Source organism: Cheilinus undulatus, linkage group 10 (genome assembly GCF_018320785.1).
Source record: "Cheilinus undulatus linkage group 10, ASM1832078v1, whole genome shotgun sequence".
Lineage (NCBI taxonomy): Eukaryota > Metazoa > Chordata > Actinopteri > Labriformes > Labridae > Cheilinus > Cheilinus undulatus.
This window is the reverse complement of record NC_054874.1, coordinates 3,637,591-3,665,157: the sequence shown is the minus strand read 5'-3', so window position 1 is coordinate 3,665,157 and position 27,567 is coordinate 3,637,591. Positions and strand designations below refer to the sequence as shown.

The following is a 27,567-nucleotide window of genomic DNA, read 5'->3' as shown; positions in this document are numbered from 1 at the left end:
AGTCACCGACTCATCTTTAAAGTACAGAAAATCCTTAAGACTTAAAGAAATCAAAGATGATATCAGGCTCTGTAAAGGACATCAGCAGGTTAGAGCAAAGACGATGGCAGATAGAAAATGGAGCGTTTAATAACACCTTAATTTGGCTTCTGATACGGTCTGAGGAGAAAATTAGAATCTGATTTAAGTCACGACGATCGCTCCTGGAACAGAGAACAGTTTACCAGCTCAGTATATTCTCCTTTATGTTTTCAGGACTCTGTATTATCCCAGCAGCTTCTGTCAAGTTTGCAGCCTGTTAGGAGTTTTCTGTTTAACAAGTAGTCACAACACAGCCGGAGTCTTGTCTGGAACAAGAGACTCAAAGTGAAAATGTATTGATGCCTGAAGGACGACTCGACACCATACAGGAGGAAAAAGAAGCTGTAGAGCTTCTTTAAATCTGCTTTCTCTCTGCTTTGAAGTTTAAACTGTCAGAACAAGAGACCCAGGCCTGAGAAAAAAGCCCAAGGAGCGTCACTCTCTGTTGTTTGTGGGAAAGAACAACAGAGCTGGAAGTGCTCATACTTGTTTCTGATGCAGGGCTAGGAGAGGAAACATCTTTGATGGTCATGGTGAACAATCAGCTGGAGGGGTCCTAAAGCAAACAGACACAATCAAAGGCTGAGACTAAAGCTGCTTTTTAAAGTCTTTTAAATTTTCCATGTCCACAGAATAACCTCTAAACCATTGACGAGGCGTACTGTCATCCACATATCACATTTACTCATCCACAGTACAATCTGAAATGTAGAATCACATGGTTAATTCAGGCCCTTAATCTTAAGAGCACAACCTTAAGTTTGTAAAATTACATAAAAGTTCTACAACTCATCACTGCTGAAAGTCGGCCCTTCAAATCTTCCCTTTCCAAACTTTACCAGATGTGAATGCTGCATTTGCACTTTGCTGTGTCAACCTTGGTCCTGTACTGTGCCGGTTTTCCTGAAGCCATCACCCTGTCCTGCGCCAGGCCCATGCCCCATCTTTCCGAGTATCCTCGGAACCCACCAGGTCCCAGGCATCCAGTAGGGGCCAGGTGCCCGTAGTCTGTGGAGGCTGTCGGAGTACAGTGATCGCATTGACATATTCAAGAAACCACTTCAAGATGATTTGAGCTTTGTGACACGGTGCATTATCCTGCTGGAAGTAGCCATCAGAGGATGGAACTGTGTTCATAAAGGCATGGACATGGTCAGCACCATTACTCAGGTAGGCTGTGTTTAAACCATGCTCAATTGGTACTAAGAGGCCCAAAGTGTTAAAACCAGGCAGGATGGACCCATGCTTTCATGATGTTTATGGCCAAACTCTGACCCTACCATCTGAATATAACAGCTGAAATCTAGACTCATCAGACCAGGCAAAGTTATTCCAATCTTCTGTTGTCTAATCTTGGTGAGCCTGTGTGAATTGTAGCCTCAGTTTCAACTGCCACTCACTTGATAGTTTCCTTTTTTCCAGACCATTCTCTGTGAACCCTAGAGATGGTTGTGCATGAAAATCCCAGTAGATCAGCAGTTTCTGAAAAACCCCAACAAGCCCATCTGGCACCAACAACCGTGCCACATTCAGAGTTACTTAAATCCCTTTTCTTCCCCATTTGCATGCTCCAGCAAGTCATTTTGACAAGCAACTGAACAGGTCCATCCATTTTCTATACCGCTCATCCCGTTGGGGAACATATAGAGACAGACAACGAGACACGCTCACATTCACACCTACGGCCAATTTAGAGTCACAAATTAACCTAATGAGCATGTCTTTGGTGGTGGGAGGAAGCTGGAGTACCCGGAGACAAACCCACATGTCCACGGGGAGAACAAACAAACTCCACACAGAAAGGCCCTGACTGGGAAGAGAACCAGGGACCTTCTTGCTGTGAGGCAACAGTGCTACACCTGCCCGCAATCGAACAGGTGTACCTAAAAAAGTGGTCAATAAATGTATATGCAACTGACCAAATAGGCTTCACAAAAAGATGATTATTCTTCAAACATAAAGGAAAGACAACCACCAAATGTTCACAGAATAAGGATGAAATAAAATAACTTTTCCTATGTTAATCATTTTGATAATCAATAAAGTTGCTGGTAGTGCGTTTTTACAGTGTTACAATATCATGACGTACATTTAAGTGTAAGTACAACGCTAGCAAAGCTCTAGACAAGAAGAAGGTAAGTGCCACAAAGTTATTTAAGTCCATTTGGACAAAGGTTCTTACATACAGTGCTGAAGGCAAAGCACATGATGTATAAAAGCTTTTTTTATTGGTATTTACATGTTAATTATTTCCATGGCGAATACATTAAAGTCACCGAAAAAGGCAAAGAGACGTGGCTAAAAGCTCAGAAATACAAGGCACTGAGTTGACCTAAAGAGCTGCAGTCAAACAATTTTTAACTGTCAAGGTTAAGGAAGGATTTCCAAGCTAATAGAAACTCTACTTTCCTTGAATAGTTGGTATAAGCTGTATAAAAATGTACTGAAGTAGAACTTTAATTAAATGGATGAAAATTATAACTTTACATACCTTATTGAGCACAACAAGTTTCCTTCTTAATATGGGTTTTTCATTGCCATCATTTTGATAGAAGGGATCTCTATCAAACACAAAGTGAATTCCATTTGAAAGTCTCTGGGTACAGTCTCACATGAGTCAGACTGTCCACCAGGGAGAATGTCTTGTGCATCCCATTAACTAAAAACAGAAACATAATAACTTCCTCAAGATCAATCAGAAATGCACGTCTGCATGCTCTCATGTGGTCCAAACTAGAAAGCACAATGGCCTGGAGACCAGGGAGGATGAGGAAGATGATTGTTTAGACAAAAGTGGAGCTTCAAGTGTATTAACTGAATAGAGATCTAGGTTAAACACACAATAGAAGAGAATATCTTCCTCAGCAGTTCTTGCCCAAACCCAAGAGATTCTGAGCTCCTCCTGCTAGCAGAAACATCTGCTGTATGTGTGAGTTTGGCTTTAAATATGGCCGAACGGCCTGAAATCTCAACAGAGAAATGAAGCTTAGATTTAGCACAGTCAGCTGCATATTATTAATAAACTGTGAGAAAATGTATCTTCATTTTATGACCAGTGTGGCTCCCGCTGGACACAAAGACACAGTAGGTAGTTAATAATAAATGGGTTTAAATAATGAGGTCTTTGACCGAATGTACCACATTATAACATGTGAAGGCCAACTACTGTTACCTCTGATGACCTTCTTTCTAGCCAGTACCTGATTAGATTGCCTGTTTCTATGGCTACCATTCAACTCTGTACAGCTGCTATCCATTAAAATGCAAGTTAACAAAAGACTGAATTCAGGTAACATCAATTAAAGGCAGGAAGGTTCTTTCTAGAAGCTGGTAATTACAGCAGAATTAAAATAATGGATGCAGCATCAGCACTTTCAGCTTTACATAATGGAGACAGACATCTATACGGTATTTAATAGAAATGTCAACAGCTGGAAGTGAAACGCCACAGGATTAATAAACGACGCTTCCTGAAAATGTCATCAAAATCTGTCCACAAATTTCTTTGCTTCTTTGTATTTTCTGGTTTGCATTACATGCTTTTATCTGATTTTCAGCCACTGCATAAGATTCTTATATTCCCAGCGGTTTCCAAAATTGTCTTTAGAAACTACAGCTGAAACATAGCAATAGACAATTTAGGATCTCCAAGGGTGGTGGAGGCCAAATCAGATTCAGAGACAATTGATACTGAGCCCCAATTAACAATGAAGATGGTAACTAATGTTTATACAGATCTCTAAATCAGAAATTTCTTCCATATATAAACTTAAGAGGTTTACCATGATGTGTTAAAGTTGTTTCTGCAAATATTGCACTCTCAAATCAACTCAGCCATGTTTTCCTGGTCTGAAAGTTTTCTCAGCACGTGTGTCAGCCTTTGACTGTCAGAGTATCTCTGTAAATGCAGGGTCAGGTCCTGGTTTAGCTCTGTCCTCCTACAAACTCAGACCTGTTGTCACCTCAGTGTGCTGCTGACTGCTGCAGCAGATGGCAGCATCCTATCAGCAGCTGCCAATTACAACACAGGAATCTTATCAGCATCAGCCAATTAGAGCCACAGGAGTCTGTGTGAGGAAATGTCAGCAGCTCAGAGAACCTGCTGGGGCTCTTATCTGACCACACCTCTCCATCTAGGAAGCTTTATCACAGTCTGCTGTCACACTGACAACAACCTGAGCAATGTTGTGACAAGAAGAGCTGGAGGTACAGCAGGGTTTTAGAAAGTGACAAAGATTTACAGAGCGGCTTCATTCGTCCTGAAACAGCAGTATTTTAGAAAGTTTGACCTATGAAGACAATAACCTACAGCATTTTTCTGTTATTCATTTGGTCTCATTTGTGAAAGTGATCAGACTTAATACAAAGGTTTGATGTGACACTAAAAACTAAATCCAGCATTACTGCAGATTACTGAAGCCTGTCTTATGAAGAGCCACATGCTTTGCCACATGGGGCGCGCCTTAAACCACTAGGCCACCTGCGCCCCACTAACTGATTTCTACATCGGCATCACAAACAGTAGTTGAACTTTAACACTCCTAATACTATGAAAAACAAGCAAGTGTTAAAAATAAACGAGGGAACATAAATACATAAACATGATGACAAAAGGGAACAAATAAAAAGAAGGGAAAAAAAATAGTTAATAGCCAAAAAAATCTCACAACAAACACTAAAAAATTTACCAGATGACAAAATCTGTGGACAAAAATTAGGTAACAGCGTGTGACACAGTGATCATTTAATCAAGATTATCTTGTTTTCATGATTGTGGGAATCAACACTTATGAATAAAATTCCAACTTAATCACTGCCTGCCACTAAAAACTGAAGACTAACTTGTCAGCATATTGGTAGCACAGGACAAAGCATCAAAACCAGCTTCATCTCACACCCAAAACAACGTCTGTTAACCCCTGATCACAGCAGTGTCGAGGCTCAGGCAACATACGTGTTTATTATTTTGCTTATGCTGACCTTACACCAAACAACTTTTCAAGCAATTTTAAAGTTACAAATAAAATTCCAAAGTCAGAGTAAAATCATGACTCTTGCTCTAGGTGCAGCACGCTCCCGTGTTCTCAGTCATTAGGAGTTAGGTGGTCAAAAAACTTGAGCAGTTTTAAGGCAGTCTTCTTCAGCCTTGGCGTTACGACAGTATCAAACAGTTTAACACTGTCTTTTGACAGGTCTTATGCTAACTGTGTTTTCAGTGACGTGACCTTCATCCATACCTAATGGGAACTAGTTTTGTGTATAAACACATTAAAGGGATACTTCAACATTTTGGCAAATTTGCCCATTGCCACAATCCCTAAAGTCTTACCTATAGGTTCATTACCTTTAGTTGTCGGTGCAAGCTATTTTTAGATCAGCAGTGCTGCGTTAGGAGCTGCTCAGCTAATGCAATGGTGTCTTACGGTATTCCGGCTTTCCCTCATCCAACACATCAAATACACAATCCAACAACTCCAAAACGCTCTTGTGGACAAGTTGTGACCTGTACATTCACCACACTATGAAATAATCATGGAAAATTATGAGACCGAGACATTTTAAAGGTAAAAGCAAAGCTGGAACTACACTCCAGACATGGCTGCTGTACTGTGTCACTCCACCTGGTGGTTTACTCAAGAAATAGTTCCGAGTATTTGCTTCATGTGTCGTATAATTATGCATTATTATTTCATAGCGTGGTGAATGTGCAGGTCACAACTTGTCCACGAGAGCGTTTTGGAGTTGTTGGATTGTGTATTTAACTGTAAAACAGGTAACCATTCAAAACCAGAACATGAGAGTTCAGTCTGAAGCTGCTGAATGTCCACTCAGAACTAAAGAGCTGGAAAAACGTTTCTGTTCAGAGCTGCAATCTGATCTCTGCACCGCTGTCTCTGACTGCCTTTTTGTCATTACAAAAACTAGACTAAGACGAACAAAAATAGATCTGTGATGGCTAAAACTGACAAAAAGTAAGTTAAGTTTTTTTCAAGATGACTAAAACTAGACTACAATGTAATGTAGTTTTCATCGGACATTCAAAACCCATGATATTTCTCCACTGTTGGTAAATCTGTCAAAATACAATGCAGCTGTAGCTACTCTGCCTCTAAGCTGTAGAAAGCAGGGACCCCAGGGTTAGCAGCATGTTTAGAACACACTACCATGATTTGGTACCAGATTTAGGCAACAAAACAAATGCTTAGACTAAAAGTAAAGACAAAATGTGAGGACTTTTTATGGACTAAAACTAGACTAAAATGTTTTTGAGTTTTCATCGACTAAAACTAGACTAAAACTAAAAAGGGTAGAAATGACTAAAATGTGACTAAAACTAAGACTAAAATTAAAAATAGCTGTCCAAATTAACACTGCTGTTGACTCCTTCCAGGCTGATATGACAGGTATGGTACATCTCCACTGGATTTTTCAAAGTAAAAGTCCAATCAGTTTGTTTCTGTGGTAAGGCAACCTGCATTTTCATACAGTACTTTTATTTTGAAGTGTTTCCGGGATAGTTCTTTGCTTGTCGCAGTAACTTGGAAAGCTGCTTCAGTTTTTATCTTTCCTTTCCTTTCATTTTTACTAAATGACTTAAAGACATCAAATTAAGAGATATTAACTCATGCACAACCTCCATCTCTTTCTACATCATGCCCAAAAGCTGCTGTTGTGAATTTCCACCAGATGCATGATGGGAAAAATCTCAAAAGGAATCTTCTTCTAGTCTTGTAGTTAGTGAACCCCAGTCTTAGCAAAATCTAATTCTGAGACTTAAAACTCAAGCAACTTGCAGACAAATCATCTTTAGATGTGAGAGGTTCAGTTGTTTTAAAGTCTTTGTAAAGTTTTAGCAAAGTCCATTAGTGCAAGGCCGGCATGAGAGAACAGAACCTCTGCAGAGAATGAGTGAAAAAGAAAAGCTATTAAGTTTAAAAATAGGAATCTTTCCTCTCAGTGGTTGTGGTAAATTGGAAGATTATTGTGGTGGTCAATGCTACTAAAAAAATTTAAACTTCAACAGCCTTAGTCATGCAGTGTGGCGACTTTAGATTAAACCTACTGGCTCTACTCACAAACATGTGAGGGAAAGTCAGGCAGGGGAACGTCAACAGACTGCTAACAAAGGGATGATAGAAACATAATTACACTAGAACGCCCTGCAAACACAACATTAGGAGACACAATACACGAGGAGTATGAAACTTCACTGCAGTCACTTAATCCACACCATATTGAATGAACCTGATGAGATTTTAAACCAGTCCTGCTATGAATAATTAATCAACATGCTTCACTTGTACTGCAGCATAATTCTCTTTATGATGCCAGCTTAGATTTCCCATCGCCAGAGTGTCATTATTGACTTCTTCATTATTCATCTTTATGTTCACATTCATCACTGCAGGCTCTGGGAACCATGCCATCCACTTAAAGATGATCATCTGAGCCATGATCCCAAGGTTTGCAACACAAGCTGAGTGCTTTCTGCTCCACTTTTGCACAACATGTAATCAGGTTTGGCCCCTACTGTGAGATTAATAACACTTTAATGTTGCTACTCCATCCCTTCATGATAACATCCTAGAAAGGCATCATGCAGATGTAAAGTTGAGAAAGGCGGGGCTTCTGTCAGACTCCTATACAAACCCTCCTGTGTATCTGCTGGTACAATCATGCATTAATTATGGCTGAGTGGAACCCTGACAAGACTTCCAGCCTGCCACTCAGCTGCCAGGATAAACTAGCGCAACACCCATGTGAGACAACTGTTGAAGATGTACACAGCATGTACTCGTTCAAGATGTAAACACAAACATGGCATCAGCGAGGGTCTAAAGAGACATTTTTACTTGAAGTAGAATCTCATTAACCCCCTCCTTAATTTGGAGTTGACATAAAATCAGCAGTGCTTCAGTTGTCTCATTAACCCATCCATGAGCTCACTGTTCAGTCATATAAATTAGGATGGTTTCAAGTGGGTTAATTATTCTGCACCTGATTTTTTTTGCTTGGCTAGTCTGTGGAATAAGGCTGATGAGGAACAGCAGAGGCAGAGGATATGTTCAGCGCACTGATGTGGCCAGACAGTGGTGAGCGGGGGGGAGTCGCCCCCTCGTGGCCCAAGTGTTGAAAAACATGCTCTAAAGTGACCACTTGGGAGGCAAAATGTGTGTTTAAGTGCCCTCTTGGGAGGCAAAATGCGTGTTAAAGTGCCCTCTTGGGAGGCAAAATGCGTGCTAAAGTCTCCTCTTGGGAGCCAAAACATGTGCTAAAGTGCCTTCTTGGGAGCCAAAATGCGTGCTTCAGTGCCCTCCTGGTTGGCAAAACACACTAAACTGCCCTCTTGGGTGAAAAAAACGCACTAAACTCCAGAAGACCATTAGGACCAAGAAATACTATGAAACATTACTGTTGCAATAACTTTTTATGTTGGGAACTTTTTTGATCTACATTGAGCCAGAACTATATCTAACAGAACCAGTTTGGATTATCTGGTGCTAATATGGTGTTAAAATGCACTAGAACACAGGAAATTACATTTACTTCATTGAAAATGTTCTGGGGGAAGACCCCCAGACCCCCTAGGGATTTACTTATTTATTTATGTGTGTTCTTCACAGTCCAACGTTGAATCTACAGAATCTACAATCTACAGTTCTTGTGGATGCTGATCCTAACTACACACTAACTTGAGTATTCTGTCTAGTAAGTCTGTTTTAAGGCTATATAATGTGCCATTTGTATAACATATAAACATGTCTAAAGTGCCCTCAAAAACACGCCAAACTTAGTGCCCTCTTCAGTGGCGAGAATGCCACTTTTTTTGCCCTTTTTTTCTTTTCGCCCCCGCCCTTGAAAAAGTCTGTGCACACCACTGATGAGGATCAGTTAAAAGTAACATATTATACAAAAATCCCTTTTTCAGGCTTTTCCAACAAAAATATGTGCCCCTGGCCTGTCCACGATCCCAAGAATCAGGTGGCGCTGTAATGCTGCAACAGAAATGCATCAAAAACATGGAAGAAGATTGTGGAGAAGGCACATCCAAAACTTTTCTCTCACCCAAATCTTTTTTCCTGCCCTCCTGGTTGTACGCCACGGTGGATCTAAGAACATGTGCTGTATGGCGTTCCACATGACCATTTCTTGATCCTGGTTCTTTGCGGAAGAAACGCCAATATGATAAAAAGCTCTTGCAGATTCTCTTATACTTGTCCTCATGTGGACGGCCCCTAAAAAGCCAAACTGGTGCCAAGTGAAGAGCCGTTTGGGAGCCCAACAACCAGCTGATCTTCCATGAATTATACAAGATGTGACATGCTACCCCCATTTCTCAGCGACATTAACCTTTTCAAAAGAATCAATAGCATTTTATTCAACACCTCTCTCTTAGCACCCACTAAAGGTCACTGCATGGGAGCTGGGGTTGGTGAGAGCACAACAGTTTTATTTGTTAAACTATGAGGATGAGATTCCCTCAGGGATTAAAGATTATTGATCTGCCTTCATAAGAAGAATAACATGACCAAGGACATTTCTGTAAGCTTCATATTCAAAGTACTCTGATGAATCCATACACCTGGCCTTAAGTAGGAAGTAACGCCTCCGTCCTGATCAATACTGATTCTTTTTCCCTTTAAACAACCTTGTTAAGAAGGTTCTTAAAGATCATGCAACCAAAAGGTCAAGCAATCTCTTTTAAAGAGCAGCTTCTTACAAACTTGTAAAGCAAGAGTTCAGGTTAGGACAAAAACACAGGAATTTTCCATTAAAAGGGGTTTATATGGAGCGCTGCTCATGTAGAAACTGGCAGTAGGTGAATGACTGTGTGCTTACTACCGTAGGTCTTTTTTATGTCTGTCCTGATTGTGGACTTGCTCTGATCTTGGTGGCATATGTTGTGTCATTAGTTTGTCTTCTGTTTTGGAGAATGTTGGGATAAATCCACTGTGGGGGAAATGAAAAAGGAGCTGTTTCTGGCACTTATCTGGAGGACTACAATCGCCACCGCCATCATCATCTGTGCCCTCATTTTTCCACTTTAATATACAAAGGACATGCTGCTTCAGCATAACACACCTGCACCTCTATCGGAAGATAACCTGGAAAATAACTTGATCTACAGACACAATGGAAGTTGGTTCACCTGGGGTTGCAGCGACCAAAGCTGAACAACCTCCTACTACCTACAGTGATTCCAGACAATGTGCAGTCCCTCCTGCAGATGGTTCTGCCTTCAGTTGTCCTTCAGTGTCTTATTTATTGATGCATTTCAGTGTTGTGTCTGAATTTGTGTCATTGTGTTGCTCATGTTTTTACCTGGCTGCAAGGTGAATTTCCCTCAGGGGACATTAAAGATGAAGTTAAATGTAATTATAGAAAAATGTGAGTCTGACTGACAGATGCATGCCTGTATGTATCTACATCCTCTAGATCAGGGGTTCTAAACATTGGGGTCGGGACCCCATAGGGGGTTGTGAGACATTGAGAGAGGGTCTCCAGGTGACTTTAAAAAACAGTAATAGTTTTAAACTACACTGTTGCCACTCTACACTAATTTTGCCAAATTTTAAACTATTTTCATCAATATTTCCCAACAATTTTGACAATTGTAACACATTTTTGCCACTTAAAACCCATTTTTTTTGTCAATTTTAAACCATTTCAACCACTTTTTTTCCTGCCTGTTTTTGCCACTTCTAAACCAAATCTTGCCACTATTGTTAATCCGTTATTATCAATACTGACTGATCTTTTAATTGCCGTGTTAACCAATTTCAGCCTCAGCTAACCCTTTTAAGCCAGTTTATTTCATTTTTTCATCCCATTTCACAAAATTTCCACCTATTTTTGCCATGTTAACGCCATTTCAGCCAATTTTTAATTGCCTTTTACCACCTAACATGCCCTTCTTGCCATTTAAACCCATTTTTGCCTTTTTTTTGCCACCTTTATCTAGTTTTGGGCATTTCTAACCCATTTCTGCTACTCTTAAAATCCAATTTCCACCACCTTTTCCACCATTTCTGGCCATTATTAACCCATTTTAGCTATTTTTAATGCATTTTAATTCTGTTTTTAACAAAAGGATTTGTCTCTTTGTCACTGAACCACTGCTCTAGATCAGCGGTTCTCAACCAGTGGGTCGGGACCCAAAAGTGAGTCGCGGAGCAGTTTTCAGTGGGTGCGACTTGGTGTCTGAAAAAAAAGTGGTGGAAACGTCCTGAAGTCCTCAATGGACATGGAGCAATACCTTTTATTTTACCCTGTTTTACCATAAAATTGGGTAAATTTGAATGTTTGATTAATATTTCAACTAATTTATATCTTTTTCCTGCAAAAAAATGTCTTCTTTTCCTATGATAATGAAGTTTACTCATTTCACAAGTTCTCTGGAAAACTGGCAAAAGTTGACACATAATGACAGGGAAAGGGGGTGTAAAATGTGTCAGTTTTGACCCTTTTCTTTTTTATATCAGGTGTTTTGGTCCAATCATGCTCCAAACTGCAGCATATTCAATTAAATTAACATGCATTGTTGAAAATTTGAAAACTTGGGTTGCGATCTGTTGCAAGACAAACCCGTGGGTCCTGAGGCCGGACCAGTTGAGAGCCACTGCTCCTGGTAAAGTGGTTGCATTTCTTTAAATATAAACCCATCTAATTAGGACTCTTGGGGGGGATGTGTTTGTTCTTGTTGGCCTAGAGTGGACTGTAATAATGCAAATTTTGGCAGTGATTTTGAATTCATATTCAGACATAGTCTTTGGATTACAATGACCTATAGTTTTAGACATTGGAGTCATTTTTAACCTTTTGTATAATTGTAGACTTTTCAAAGTCCTTCTATTTTAGTCTTAACTTTTATGTCAATACATTTATTTTCCTTAAACTAATTTGATTAACCAAATAATACAATTAATAATTATGCAAAACACTCATATAAATGCACTATCAAAACTTTGATAACTTACAAATTCACTAATATACTTTACATGCTCAGTGGAGAAATATCATGGATTTTGAATGTCCTACACTAACATTTGAGTCTCATTTCAGTTTCCTCGACAAAAACTAGACTTACTTTTCACAGCTTTTATCACCAATGTTCTTTTTATAGTAAGTCTAAGTCTAGTCTCCCTCATGGAACTCAACTCACATGTTCAGTCATCCTAACACTGGACTGGAAAGGTCATAGGATGTTAGTTAAAGACTGCTGCAGGCACACTGTTGTGGACTCTCAGTGAAAAACAAACCTCATTACCAAAGCTGGCAGGACCTTTGCTATCCACAGCTGTGGAACTGCCTGGCTCTCAGGCCTGAAAAATCACCATAAGGCTTAACGGTTCCCTGTGGAGGTCTGGACCTGGAGTGGCTCCACAGAGCTTTTTTCCTCTGAGTGGGTCACTGATTGTTTGGTGAGTGTTCAAGATAAACAAAAGCTGACAGTATTCACTTTTCTACTGACGGTATCTGCTGATTTACAGGCGGTGGGAACAACCCAGAATATTCACAATCAGTGGTAAGGGAAAGTGAAGATGGCTAGCACGGAAACAATGTCAGAAATGCTGGAGAACAGGGCACGGATGGCCCGGCAGTGAGGTTGTGCTTCATATATGTGGGCGGCCTGGGTTCAAGTCCAACCAGTGGCTCCATTCCCCCATGTCATCTCTCTTTCCAACTTTATCCACTGTCATCCTCTCATTAAAGCCCAAGAAAACATCTTTAAAACATGCTGGAGAGCAAGGTTGTAAAACTCTTGGTCCCTGACTTTTCTTAAAAATGTCTATAATTCAATCAAAATGTTATTTTCTAAATTATGCAGACGATGATTTTGACTGCACAGGTTTTCATTCATTTAAATTTATATTTTTCTGCAGTTGCTTGCATTTTTTCTAACAGCGTAAGCTGCCAATTTGACCAATTTTAAATATTTAATAGTTTAATTAAACCGGGCTGAGGCAGTTTGAGGCTGATATTAGTCAGGATAAATGTGCCGCTCTGTGGTGCTGATCAAGGGCTGGTTTAAATGATAAATTCAGGGGGACCATACATCGACATCAGCTCTATCCAGCTGTAAGAAAACACTGTTTTGGCTGTCAGTAGATGACTTCATCATGGTTTAACAGATGGAGAGAGTCTGAGTGTGAAGTGAGTGGACTCTGATGAACAGAGTCTGTTTTGAAGACAGGGAGCAGAATATTAATCCAACTTCAAACACTTCCTGTTCCTGTCTAAAAGAGGTGAGAAACTCTTAATCTTTAATTTGTCTGCTTGTTTTTGTCGTGGTTTGGCAGTTTAAAGATCATTATTAAATAATCTGTCAGCAGGGTGGCATTAAGAATGAAATGACTCTCCTCTCAGGCGACATCAGACAGACAGCTTGTTTGTTTCCTTCTTAAATTCTTAATCAGAATGTGTCTGTGTAGAGTTTAAATAAAGTTTATGTGTTATTATGGTTTACTGCACACATGCAGGATGGATTCTGGAGGGTAATAGCGATTATTATGAGAGAGATCTGTCCATTATGTCCCCCTTAGTCGCCATGTCTGCTAATGAGCCGATGCTGCAGCAGAGCTCAGCTAAGATCAACAGTTTTAAATGTTCAACATGCGCATTATTGAAACGTTTCTATGGTGACTCTAAGCAGAAGTGACCCTGATAATGAGCTCTGAAATAAACAGGTTTGCTTCCTGTGTTTTCTCTGACATCATGTCGTCTCCTGTATTTGACCATCAGAGAAAAGATCTGCTGATTGATTTCTTTTGCCAAATTAGGGTTGCACAATTGGCCAATCGCTAAGCCCCTCCCCCCAGTGACACAAGCCAACCAGATTCCATGAAACCTAATATTACACTCAAACATTAGGTGTGCAGACCTCTATAGAAAAGCATTAAAAATTTAGATTTTCCTGCAGTTTTGTGGAAAATTATCCATTCGTAAGTTGGATTAACTCACTTAGCTTAGAAAAATTGTCAGTCACTGGACAAAGCAACTCTGACTGGAGGAATGCTGAGAGGAACCGGAACAAGCCTGAATCATTTGGGGAAATAATCTAATCGCTATTTTTTCCCTTAATAATGCAATTTCATTGCAATTTAATTTGTGATTGTTTTCGAAAGAGGAAATAAACCATTCAATAGTATAATGAATGCAACATTAGGTCACTTTAACTAACACAGAACAGTTTTGAAACAATATATTACAATAAAAATATATTATTATGTCAATTATTTTGACTCATTGCAAATTCAGCATGAATTGTTCTATGGAAGAGGATCAGGATTTGATGTTGTTCTTCTATTTAATAAGCCAAACAGCAAATGGTTGCTTGATGTGTAGAGCTGGGGTTCTCAACTGGTGGGTCGGGACTCAGAGTGGGTCGTGAAGCTGTTTCCAGTGGGTCATGATCTGGCAAAATAATCTGTGATATATTTTCACAATATTGCAATTGTGATTTAAAGTAAGATTATTTTCAAGTTCATCATTTTGTGTATTTCTACACATACAAGAAATAAATCATTGCTTTTTATAATAAAAACATTTTTGATTTATAAGACAAAGACTAAACAATTTAATTGTGATCATTTTGAGTCCCTGCTGAATTGACAGGAATAATTATTTTATGTCTTTCTCACTTTGAATGAGACAAATATACAAAAGAGGGAAAGCAGGAATTTTAGCAAAGTGTTACATGATGTGTAGAGTAGCATCTCTGCTGCAAAACAATTATTAAACTGGTATTATGACACACATTTCAGGTCAAATAAATGTTGCAAGTTCTGCGATTTGAAATTTGTAGTGTGTAGTATTGCAATTTAATCTAAAATGTGATTAACTGCCCAGCCATAGTCATGGATGAGTGCCAGGAAAAAAATGCTGCACTAAGATAATGATGTTAATGATAATGATGTTTGTTTATTTTTTACTTTATAAATCTCCACTTCCTGGATGACAAAGCTGGTTTTCCCAATATAATTTGGAAACTCATCGAGAAGTTACCTAATTTACATGCAAATTAAACATATGCATGCTTGTCTTTCTGTGTGATGTTGATTTTAAATCATTTTTCCTTTGTTCAATCTCCAAACTGTTTCCTTTTTTTATTACATACATTTCAGTGGTTAAACAGCTGGTATGGAGGAGGGCTGAACGATTTGAGAAAATAATCTAATTGCAATATTTTTCCCCAATATTGCGATTGCAATTTAATATGCAATTATTCTTAGGTTAATAATAATAATAATCTTAATTATTCCTATGTGTTATTCAACAAACATAAGCAATAAATATTATATATTATTACCAATACAGTATTAGATAAATCAAACTAGGGATGAAAGATTTGAAAAAATATCTAACTGGGATTTTGGCTCATATAGCAAATTTGCCATCGATTGCTATACTGAAGGGATAATAGCAGGCCAAAATGTCCAGATGGAAAACATGTCAATTACCAAATAAATAAATAAATAAATAAATAATACATATTTACATATTAGAAGTCTTGTGTCACCTAAAGATGTTTTACCAAGAGCGCACCGATATAGTGGCTGCAGGACAGTGCTGAGGGTTGTTTATCTGTGTAAAGCAGCACATGGCTAATTTACATAAAAAACTGAAGCAGCCCAGGAGAGGAGGCTGTTAGGGCCTCGCAAACAGTGGACTTAGAGGACTGGGAAAATCTACATATGGGTAATTCTCTGACAAATGTTAATGTGTGCAAAGAGGGAGTTGAAAACATTTTGTCTACTGAAGAAAACATTTGTGAAGCACTGGTCTAAAGAATTTTCTTCTTTCAATGACTTTTAAAAGCCCAGTTAGTCAGCACTTTTGATTCTTTAATCATAAGGCATTGCTTACACTAACACACTTCCATCTTTATCAAACAGCTCAGTGTTTGCATGGAGGTTGATGCAGGTTTGACTGGTAGCTGCCATCGGCACGGTAACAGACGGTCAGGAGCAGCCTCCTGCTGCAGCCGCCCGACCTCCAAACAGGACAGACAGGCAGAGCCTCAGGACATGGCAAGCTAATCTAAAACAACACAGACTGAACCGAGCTGCTTTTCTCTACCACACAAAGAAAGGATGGTGCAGGAATTCTCAGCAAAGGCACTTCATGCTGGTAGATGAAAAGGGAGAGGTATCTCAAGGCTGTATCAAAGCTGTTCTCTCTGCGTTGCAGGCGCTTGCATTTAAATCCATCAAAGCTTAGGGCAAATAAGAGAAGATTGGAAATCCTGAGTAATCCTGCTGCAGCAGCCGCTGAAATGGTTGTACAGTTGTTGACAGTACCTGGAGGCAGGCTGGCTCTCTTCCTCTTCTTGCTGTTCTCTGCAGAGTTTTCCAGAGGAGGACACTCGGCCACCAGAGGCCCACTGGAGCCGTTGAAATGGAGAGGGTCGTTGTTGGTCGCTGGGTCAAAGGGCAGAGGGTTGAGTCCTGGAAGACAGAACCACAAAAATCCTGATTAAAGAGAATCAATGGATGGCTGCTGACAAGAGAGGGAAAGTACAGAAAACCCTCAGTTTTTTTTGTATTTTGCATGAACTGTACTGAGTAACCGCATACCAAGTTTACTTCACTTTAGTGCATGCATTCAGACTAGCATATACCATATGTGAGCGCCTACAATTAGAACTCACTTCCCTGCCTCTTATGCAAATAACAGTCCACTAGAAGTCACTGTAGCTTCAGTTAATGGCCGATGCCTTCCTTGCCCCTGACACTTGGCTGGACGTAAATATTGAAATCTTAGCATTTAGCGTCTCATCGGAACAATGCAGTATGCCAATGTTATGGACAGGAAAATAAAAATAAAGCTGTATGGTGGCTGTTGAGGGTTAGAGTCATATATAACTACTCAACCAAAGAAATGAGTTACCAAATCTAGCTGATAATTGTCTGTAAAGAGGAACGAAGGCTGGCAAGGCTAAGTGCTAACTTTAGCCTTACTTTTATTGGCACATGGTGTCCTATCTGCTATAAAGCCATATCACTGCACCCCCCCCCCCCCCAGTCTTTCTCCACTTTTCAGAAAATGTGAAACTGAAACAATCCGTGCTCAGATTTTCCCCTCATGATTTCATGTAGGGAGTTAGCCCCGCCCCCAGGTTCGGTTGGCCCTCCCCGCTTGGAAGAAAGTCCCTCCCTCTTAGCTGGGGAGGATCAGAAGAGCAACATCCATTTAAGCCACATCCATTTCCTGAGAGGGGCGGAGTCAGGGGAGGAATCCATCAACTCAGTAACAATTAAAGCCTCCGAGCAGGGCTGAAACAGAGGGGTTTTTAGACATGCAAAAATCTAAAACTGGAGTGTTTTTCCAGCAACAAACTTCACAGGCATGTTTTGGGGACTTCTGAGACCAATATAAACTTGTCTTAAATGGTAAAAATATGTGACCTTTAACTGCATGTTAGGTTAATAATAACAGCAAAAATAAGTGCACTGTGCCACTCAAGCATACGATTAAAATACAGCACGCCGTGGGACACAGCATGATGTCCAAGCTTTCACCATAGGCATCTACGGATACATGACTGATTTCAACCAAGCCTTGAGGAATTTGTAACTCAAATTACCTGAGGAATCATTTCAGCCCTACAGCCCTTTTTAAAATGATAAAATACCCGTGCCTTCTAGCAGCTTTTATTTTGAAGATGTCTCTGGGGCAGTTATTTTTTTCTTTATTGAATTTACTTGGTAAAGTTGTGTGGATCTCTCCTAAGTCCCTGTCAAACTTTCTTCACAAAAGAACAGTCATGAATCACAAGATCCTCAGTTTTATGTCCACCACACATCCATCAATCTCACTGCTGAGGGTGACCGTCAATACTCTGGAAATTGAAATAAATAGATCCCTCTTCCAGAGTCACCAACAAAGAGCTGCAACCTTCATTTGTACAGATAAAAGGTCAGAAGTAACCAATCAGACTCCAGGATCTGAGGTGACTACTGCAGAGCAAATGGTTCTCAGTCAAATAAAAGTGATTTAAAGCTGATGTAGAGCAACATGACTGACTGCACTTCATCTGAATAATGCTGTTTTATCGTGCTCTGGAGAGACAGTGTTAAAGCTCTGAGGCACAGAAAGCATTTCACAGATTCAGTCTCTGCTGCAGCTTTTGGCTGAGTGTTGTTATTTTATCTCATCAGATGGCTGCTTCTCTGGTTTCAGCTTTAAAAATGTTAGTTTTCTGAGCTGGTGATGGGACGGTTGTGGCCTTCAGCTGCGATCTGCTGATGTAAAATGAAGGGAGGAAGCAGCTTAGGTCCTGGTGGTCTGAGAGTGTTTTTGAGCCTGTATGTTAGGGATGTCTTTGCTGGGTCATCGCTCCTGTCTGCTGTGCTGCTTGTCTATCTGTCCGCAGATGGATGGAGTGTTTAGGTCTCAACATCTGGCCAGAGGGAGCAGGAATGTCACTATCACTCCCTCGAGGAAGAGGACGATAAACACCAGGAGGCTGGGTGGAGACAAGTGGAATGAAAATGCAGAACTAAAAGTCAGCTTTACAGGTTCACTTTAAAAAAAGAAGAAATAGAAATGAAAAACGTTGAATCATGGAGGATGCTTTAAAATCAAGGAACATTGCTGGTTAAAAGGAGGCAGGAGGAGACAGGACTATTAAGAGTGAATGATGAAACTCAGCAGGTCATTAAAATAACATTTAACCCATCGGATGTGAAACCAGCCAGTGCATCTACACAGCAGAGAACATGAAGAACTGTCTGTTTATTAAGATGTCATAAGAAAAGTCAATAAAAGAGCTGATCAATATTTCAATCTATGAGCCTGGCCTGAGTGATTTAAGACTGACAGTGATGGTTTGATTCATTTTATAGTCTGTCATGTTTTTGAAATGATTAATCTTTCTTATATTGAATTCCACTTTTCTGAGGTTAAACTTGTGCTGAAAAACATTAAAACATCAATCAGTCTGAAGCTTATTTCAAACATGCAGTCAGCTTTAACTAAACATGAACATTTAAACATTGAAGCATCTTAGATTTAAATATCTGAAACAAAATATCACAGCAGGCATGAAGCATCTCTCTTTCTCTCTCTCTTAGTTTCCCAGTGAGGGTGAGTAATTGATCAAATACATAATGGATTATTGATGTGAAGTCAATCATCTGTTGCAGCCTCTGATCTCATGTTTATGTTTACATGATGAAAGAAATGATCAGCTGTAATGAATAATGCCTTTGCTAATACTGATACCTTGATTGACTTGCAACAAAGTATCTTACACTGTACTGCAGCTGACATCCAACAAAATAAGTAAATCTGGGTCAGATTAGAGTTGTCACGATACCAGAATTTAGAGTTTTTATACATGTCCAAATTAATCAAAATCTATACTTGTTTCAATACCACGATCTCCTGGACACACAAAACTGGTGGATTTGCAATACTGTGCATAACTTTTGGGCATTTTGGGGCGTCTTAAAGGGATACTTCAACATTTTGGCAAATTCGTCCATTGCCATAATTCCTATAGTCTTAGTAATAGGTTTGTTACTTTCAGTTGTCGGTGCAAGCTGTTTTTAGATCAGCTGCTGCCGAGTTCAGACCTGCTGTGCCAACTCAATATAAGCAGACGGTATTCTGGCTTTCCCTCATCAAACTCATCAAATACACAATCCAACAACTCCAAAACGCTCTCATGGACAAGTTGTGACCTGCACATTCACCACGCTATGAAATAATCATGGAACATTAAGAGACGGAGATGTTTTAAAGCTAAATGCAAAGTCGGAACAACACTCCAGGCATGGCTGCTGCACTGTGTCACTCCACCCAGTGGTTTACTCAAGAAATAGTTCCGAGTATTTGCTTCATGCGTTGTAATGTTACATAATAACATGGATTAAAAATTGATAAACGGCATTTATAATTGGCTCCAACGCAGTGGATTTAATCTTTAAAGACACTGAAAAGACACCAAAGTTCAAGGCTCACTAGAACGGCGTCCTTTAGGGCTACAAGGACATCCAAGGTAGCAAATAAACGGCAAAACCGTCAGCTTTCACAGCAAAAAAAAACAGTGAGCATCTATCTCTTACTGTTCAAAAGTTATTAATATTCTTATAAATCGTGCACTTTAATGTCGTATACGACATTAGTGTCCGTTAAGGGTTAAAAAGCCGGTTTTACACTAGCAATAAACTGGTTTACAGCCTGGTTCAAAAAACCAAACGTGTCTCTTTAGCTAGTGTCTTCATGTACGGGGGGTGATTTCTTTTGTACCACAGTGGTTTAGATTATATTGAGGAGAAACCTCACTGAGCACTGATTGGCGCGTCTCATTTGACTGACAGATAGCTTGACAGGCATAAGCTACCTTTCTGTCGACCAGGATGCTAACTAGCTAGCTGACAGGAAGTCGAGCTTAGTGGGCGGGCCGTTAGGTTGATCCAAAGTTCGGTCAGGACAGCGATCTCAATATGGAAGCCGCCGTGGATTGGCTTCCACAGCAGTTTGGGTCTGCCTAATGTAATCAGACAGCTGACGTCACACAGGGTTTGTCCACTTCTTTCTACAGTCTATGCCAATTTCAATTTCAATTTGCTTTTTTGGCATGAACAGATCAGAGACAGTGGTGATAACAGCAGTGTTAATTTTGACATCTATTTTTAATTTTAGTCTTACTCTTGAGTCATTTCTACTCTTTTTAGTTTTAGTCTAGTTTCAGTCCATAAAAAGTCCTCACATTTTAGTCTTTGCTTTTAGTCCAAGCATTTATTCTCTTGCCTAAATCTGGTACCAAATCATGGTAGTGTGTTCTATCCACCCTGTCAAACCTGGGGTCCCTGCTTTCTACAGCTGAGAGGCAGAATAGATACAGATGCATTTAAATAAATATATTCAATGTCCGACAAAAACTACATTACATTTTAGTCCAGTTTAAGTAATCTTCACTAAAACTAAACTTACTTTTTGTCAGTTTAAGTCATCACAGATCTATTTTTGTTAGTCTTAGTCTAGTTTTTGTCATGAAAAAAAAAAAGGCGGTCGATGATTATCTTTAGTCATAGTTTTAGTCGACAAAATTAAAACTGCGTCCCCAAAAAATGCCTTTGGACTCCACGCCTATCACCTGGGGTGAAGAAAGGCTGTTGAACTTGACCCTGGCTGACAGACGTGTGTCGACATGTGTTAAGCTTGACTCTGGCAGCCCTTCCCTCCTCTCTCCAGTCCTGGGTTGTGGCACATCAGGCCCACTGATGAATCTTTAGCATCCTGCATGCCTAAAACTTCTGCACATGACTGTAGCTGTTTCCTTCTTTTTGTCCCAATCTGCAGGTAAGAAGAGATCACTGAACAATAAACCCATACTAGAATTTGCTAGACTATTTATAATAATAAAAGGCAAAATTAAATATGATTTCAGAGAAGAAAATAAACAAGGAACTGCTATCGGAATAAAAGGTGGTTTATTAATACAATAAATAGCAAAAGCAGACCAAATACTCTGCTTTCACTTCCATTAAAGCAATTTTTATTCTCATCATTGAATAATTGATAATTATCATCATTTTACCTTTATACTAAATGTCACAGGCACCAATCAGGGTTAAAATCATGATAAGTATGTAGGAAACATTTCCCTCCACACTGGGAGTTTGGTTAAAAAAGTTTAGTAAAGGTTAATCTATTCCCCCGTGTTGTGATGACATTTCAGATGTTTTTAGCATTAAATAACCATGCTGCATTTATAAATGTCCCTGACTCTGCATGGAGCAGAAACCCTACAATTAAAGCGGAGCTGAAAGCACAAAGGGTTATTATTTAGAGGGAAGTGTTTTTCTGTTTCTGAAGCTTTTTTTCTGTATTTCTTGAGTTCACATCTGCTGAGCTTCAAACACAAACTGCTGTCATTGCTCGGGTTAATGTGGATGTCACTCTCTCGCTCTTTTTCAGACCCCTCTGTCATTTCTACAAGCCTCACTGAAGGTTAATTTATTTAAATCTCCCATTTAGTTATCCAGATTCCATTAAACTCAGTCAGAATCTTTGCTCTGCTGTCTAATTCACTTCCTGCTGCCCTTTTTGCTGTGCAGTAACTAAAGGTCATGTTAGCTAGCACGTGCATGTTCATCGGACTAATAACTCTATGAAGTGTCTGCTGCAGGAGGTAATAAAAATGCTGGTTCCTTCAGGAGAATGGTTCTTGTCTTCAGTCTTCAAGGACCCAGAAGGTCTATGCTCCACCATCTGGTCTCCTCTTTTAAGACAGAATACTGTAATTCATGCAGATCAAGATCTGAACAATCAGGCGGCGGTATAAAGGATATCTTGGCTACGTGATTAAAACAGTGTCATTATAACATGGCAGACGCTCTTATGCTAATGACTTTGGGACTTCCCTTAGACGGTGGCTGAAGCTATTTGCAGACTGTTAGAAAAACATCCAGCCCATGTGGATGTGTTTTTGGGCTCCAGAGGAAGAGTTAATGAGAGTCTCTCTGGCTCCAACAATGACACGGTGAGAGAGACGCGTGCGTCTGTGTGAGGCTGTGACTGAATGGTCATCTCTAAATCACACTTGGCTCCACTTTAACCGTCTGCCCATTATCGGCACATCAGCAGATTATCCTTAAAACTTCCTGACACTCCTGACAAACTTCTGTGAGTCTCTCTGAGGTGGAACAGAAAGTCTTTGGCTAATTATGGAACTCTGAAACAGTGAAAGATGCTAACTTATGACGTTCCTTTAGAGCCAGGTGCGAGTCATTCCTTCTAATTAAAATGAGATAAGGTCACAGAGGGAACCTGACTATCCTTTTATGACTTCAAATGTGTACAGCGTTCTCTGGCTCCATCTACCTGTCTATAAACCTCATCTTCATTTCACTCCACCTCTTGTTCTCTCCCGTCTGCCTTCTTAAATCTTCTAATTATGCCTTCCCCTGACTGCTTTTTGTCTTATTTTCAGCCTTCTCTGCGCTATAATTTGCTTCACTGGCAATATTTTATCTTTGCAGGAGAACGGACTGGAGCAGAGGACTCAAGACAGATTTATGATGAGCAGCTGCCATCAGTGACACAGGCTTTTAAACGCAGACAGATGTACCCTGACTCTGCACTTTTTTCATGGTGCTATAAAAAGTATGTAGCCCCCTGTTAAATCATGATTTAACTGTAATTAACAACATTTTTTTGGAAAGTTAAGTTCAAGTTCATTGTCAACACCCAAGCCTGATTAACACCAGACCTGCTGAATCCAGAAGCCTGTTAAATAAAACCTGTCTGACTAAGTGAAGGAGGCTAACAGGTCTCAAAAAGCAACACATCATGGCGCCATCTACAGAATTTTAAAAGATGGGAAACAAAGTCATTGATTGAAAAGATTTACAAAGCCATTTCAAATGTTTTGGGACTGGTGAGAGCCATTAACCACAATTGGAGAAAACTCTACACAGCAGTCCCAGGAGTGGCCGGCCTGCAAAAATGACTCACTGATGACTCATCCAAGGGGGTCCCAAAAGAAACAAAAACACCTAATGGTTCTCAAAGGTATGGATGGAATGTTTTATAACCATCATCAATTTTGGTGAAGTTGGGGACTTTAGTGCATTTTTGCATCAATTTTTGCCCAAAAGTCATCCCTAGTCTGTTTTTGGAAAAGCTGAGGAATTGTTGCCAACAAAGGACAGTCTACATAATGTAATGACTGGTGGTATACACAGCAGGAGTGGCTGGCCATTTCTAAGGCTTTGGGACTCTAGTCAACCAGTGAGAGCCATTATCCACAAAAAGGGAAAACTTGGAACAGTGGTGAACCTTCCCAGGAGTGTCCGGCCTACCAAGTTCATGATTCAGCAATAAGAAAGAGACGGGGCAACGATGGCATCATGGGAGAGTTCCAAGACCAAAACCACTGCTGAGCAAAAAGAACACAAAGGCTCGTCTCACATTTGACTCACAACATCCTGGTGATCCCCAAGACACGTGGGAAAATATTCTGTGGACTGACCAGGCAGAGGGGGTGTGTCCTGTTCCATCCGCAAAGTAACACAGCATTTCATCAGAAGAACTTCAGACCAACAGTCAACCATGGTGGTGGTACTGTAATGGTCTAGGGCTGCTTGTCTGGATCCATGAATTCTGCTCTCTACCAGAAAATCCTGAAGAAGAAATACCCAGCCATCAGTTAATGACCTCAAGCTCAAGCACACTTGGAGCAGGACAATGATCCCAAACACACACCTCTGAATGGCTTAAAAAATGAAGGTTCTGGAGTGGCCTAGTCAAAGTCTGGACTTAAATCTGACTGAGATGCTGTGGCATGACCTTAAACAGGTCGTTCATGTTGGTAAACCCCAGATTATGGCTGAATTAAAACGATTCTGCAGAGAAGAGTGGGCCAAAATTCCTCCATAGTAATGTGAGAGACTTACTTACAGTTATCATGAAGGTTTGCTTGCAGCTGTTGCTACCTAGGTTGGAACAAACAGTTATAAGGCTTTTTTAACATAAGGCCAGGTAGGTTTGGATGACTTTTAACCCTAAATAAATGAAATCAGAATTTGAAAACTGTATTTTGTATTTACTCAGGTTATCTTTGTCTAGTGTTAGAATTTGTTTGATGACGTAAAACATTTAAGTGTGACAAATATGCAAAAAATATAAAATCAGGAAGTGGGCAAACACTGTTTCACAGCACTGTAAGTATAGCAGAATCCGTCACTTAACTCCACATCACAATATTATTTATCTATATTATTATCCTGAATATAATGAAGTTATAATCACAGTATAAATTGCTTCATGAATTTGTGAGCTTGTTTCTAAATAATGGAGATTCAGACTATCGACTTGCCCTTCATTCCACTATACAATTCAATCTCCTCCCTCATTTGTCTTTCTCGTTTAGGTCGCACTGCTGTCAGTCGCTGTTGCTATGGTAACCACACATGGGGTTGGCAGCACCACATGTAGGCAAGCAGGGAGGTCAAAGACAGTCTGCTTCATACAGCTGGAGCTGCTGTTTTCACAGGAAAGAAAAAAAAAACCCTGACACTGAGGAAAGGTTTCAGCAATGAGAACAAACTGGTACTGAAAAAAGAGGCACATTCAGAGTGTGGAAACTTTTTAGGGTTTAAACCTGACAATGATGTAACTGCCTTAGCAGCACTGCAGCACCACCAGGTAACACCATAAATCTAAACTCAGCAGACATCACCCCAGGAGTTAGCAATGAAAGGGGACATTATGCAAAAATCACTTTTTCGGGCAATTCTAACAAAAGTATGTGCCCCTGGCCTGAAACAAGCCATTCTCAGATTGTCCCCCTCATGATGTCATGTGGGGAATTAGCCCCGCCCCCCGACATTCGGTTGGCCCTGCCTGCTTGGAAGAAAGTTTCGTCCTCCTCTCCTGATCTTTCTCTCAGATGTCAGCTGAGAGGAAGATCAGGAGAGCCACATCCATTCAGCCACATCTATTTCCTAAGAGGGGTGGAGTCAGGGGCGGAGTCAGACAGCTCATTGACATTAAAAGCCACAGACACAGAAACAGCTCGTTCAGAGCAGGGCAGAAACAGAGAGGTTCTTTTTGACTATTACGCCCCGTCTAGGGATGGCCAGGACACCACATGAAAAAGACCCAAATCACTCATTTCTCAAACAGCCACAGGACTAAGTTTCAAGATTTAACAAATAGTATAATTTACTGTCATTTCTCCTCCTTAAATCAAAGTCGAGCTCCGCAGCAGCCTACCACCTGTCTGTACAGGACCCGGAGCAGCCAATCAGCAGCAGGCGATGGCACACCTAATTAAACAGGCAGATAGGAAGCAAACTCACCACACTCACCACACGCACACAGCAGGTACAACCAAATCGAAGGAAACAAAGGTACAATATACAATAACAAAAACACATCATGACCACAGTTGTAACATGACGTACAAAAAACCAATACTGGACTGTTTTTTTTTTTTTCAGCAACAAACTTCATAGGCATGTTTTGGGGATCTCTGAGACACTAGGGATGCAATGATCCACTTTTTTCAGTTCTGATCCGATTCCGATAAATACGTGCTGATACTGATTCCAATATATATATATTTTTCTTTTTTTTAAGATTTGTTTTTGGCCTTTTTTTGCCTTTATTCGATAGGACAGTGGATAGAGTCGGAAACGGGGGAGAGAGCAGGGAGAGACATGCAGGAAATAGTGCCACGGGCCGGATTCGAACCCGGGTCGCCTGCGTATATGGCATGCGCCTTAACCACTCGACTACCGGCGCGCCTCCAATATATATATTTAACAACTATTATTGTTGTTGGTATAATGTGAGGTTACATGAGGCTGTAGTAAACAACCCAGCTCCTCTTAAAAATACAAAAATGAACTGAATTTTAATGTATTCCAAACAAATTTATTTGAACTACTATTAAAAAATAAATATCAACATTATCCAAAAAAGGACTTGAAATCCCTGTCTACAATGCTACAATGAACCTCCCACCACTAGAGACCGCTGTAGCTTCAGTTAATGGCCGCAGTCTTCCTCTCTGACCCTTCACTGCCGGATGTAAACATCCAGTCAGTGGCTGCTAAGCTGTTAGCGTGTAGTAGGAAGACCGCAGTATGGCAGTTTTTCAAAGTGGTAGATGGAAATAAAGCGGTATGTGGGCTGTTGATGGTTAAGCTCACCTATGACTACTCACCCGAGTGAAAAGAGGCCAAATATCAAAGCACGGTATTAATCTGCAAAGAGGAACGAAGGCTGTAGCAGCGCTAGCTTTCAATGCTAGCTACGCTGTAGAAAGTATATCATGCTAACGTCACACTCACTCTTCTTTGTGTTCTCTCATCTTTAGACTAGTTTTGACTATCTAATATAGATTTACGTTTAATCGACTAGGTGATTATACCACTAAGAACATCCTAACTAATACTAGCTCAGTTACACACAGACTGTCTCGTGTTGGACTGCGGTGCGTTCATGGTCTCCCGCAAACTGTAGGATGGATTTGGATTGGATCGGCGCCGTCAGTCAGATATCCGATCTATTAATTACGTCGATATTAGACCTGATACCAATATTGGATCAGATCGGTCCCATCCCTATCTGAGACCAATACAAACTTCTTTAAAGGGTAAAATATGTGACCTTTAAGAACAAAAACACAAGGCAAAATCCCAGCCACCACACAAACATCAGCAACTTGAGTAAGAACCTACAAGGACAGTACATGATAGAGCACCCATTTATTTTATTAGCATTATTTTTTTTATGATCTAAATGTCCAATTATATTTTTTTGTTCTTTAGCTTTAGTTTTTCCCTTTAATTGTTTGAAAATCATGAGTCATGTTTTAGCAACAATCATGCAGGACTGATTTACAGGCTTCAACATGACAAATATACATTTCCAGTCAGACTTAAGTCATATATGACACGCTGATGATCTATAAACAAATCTTCCTCTATCTGACATCAGTGTGAATGTGACTAAATCTTTGTC

General features: G+C 40.1%; 1 protein-coding gene across 3 annotated transcripts in view; it reads right to left on the bottom strand.

Moving 5' to 3' along the window:
• The window catches only part of LOC121516328 (ecto-NOX disulfide-thiol exchanger 2-like), a 115,783-nt gene that overhangs the window by 64,862 nt on the left and 23,354 nt on the right, over nt 1-27,567 (bottom strand). For 2 of the 3 annotated variants that reach the window (XM_041797551.1, XM_041797554.1), the window contains exons 1-2: nt 24,068-24,120; nt 16,383-16,529 (exon numbers count right to left, since the gene is read on the bottom strand). In XM_041797551.1, the coding sequence (XP_041653485.1) occupies nt 16,383-16,529; nt 24,068-24,119 (199 nt within the window). In that variant the 5' untranslated portion in view covers nt 24,120. Of the gene's footprint in view, nt 1-16,382; nt 16,530-24,067; nt 24,121-27,567 lie in introns of those variants that run through there. The other variant, XM_041797553.1, reaches the window with a different exon arrangement.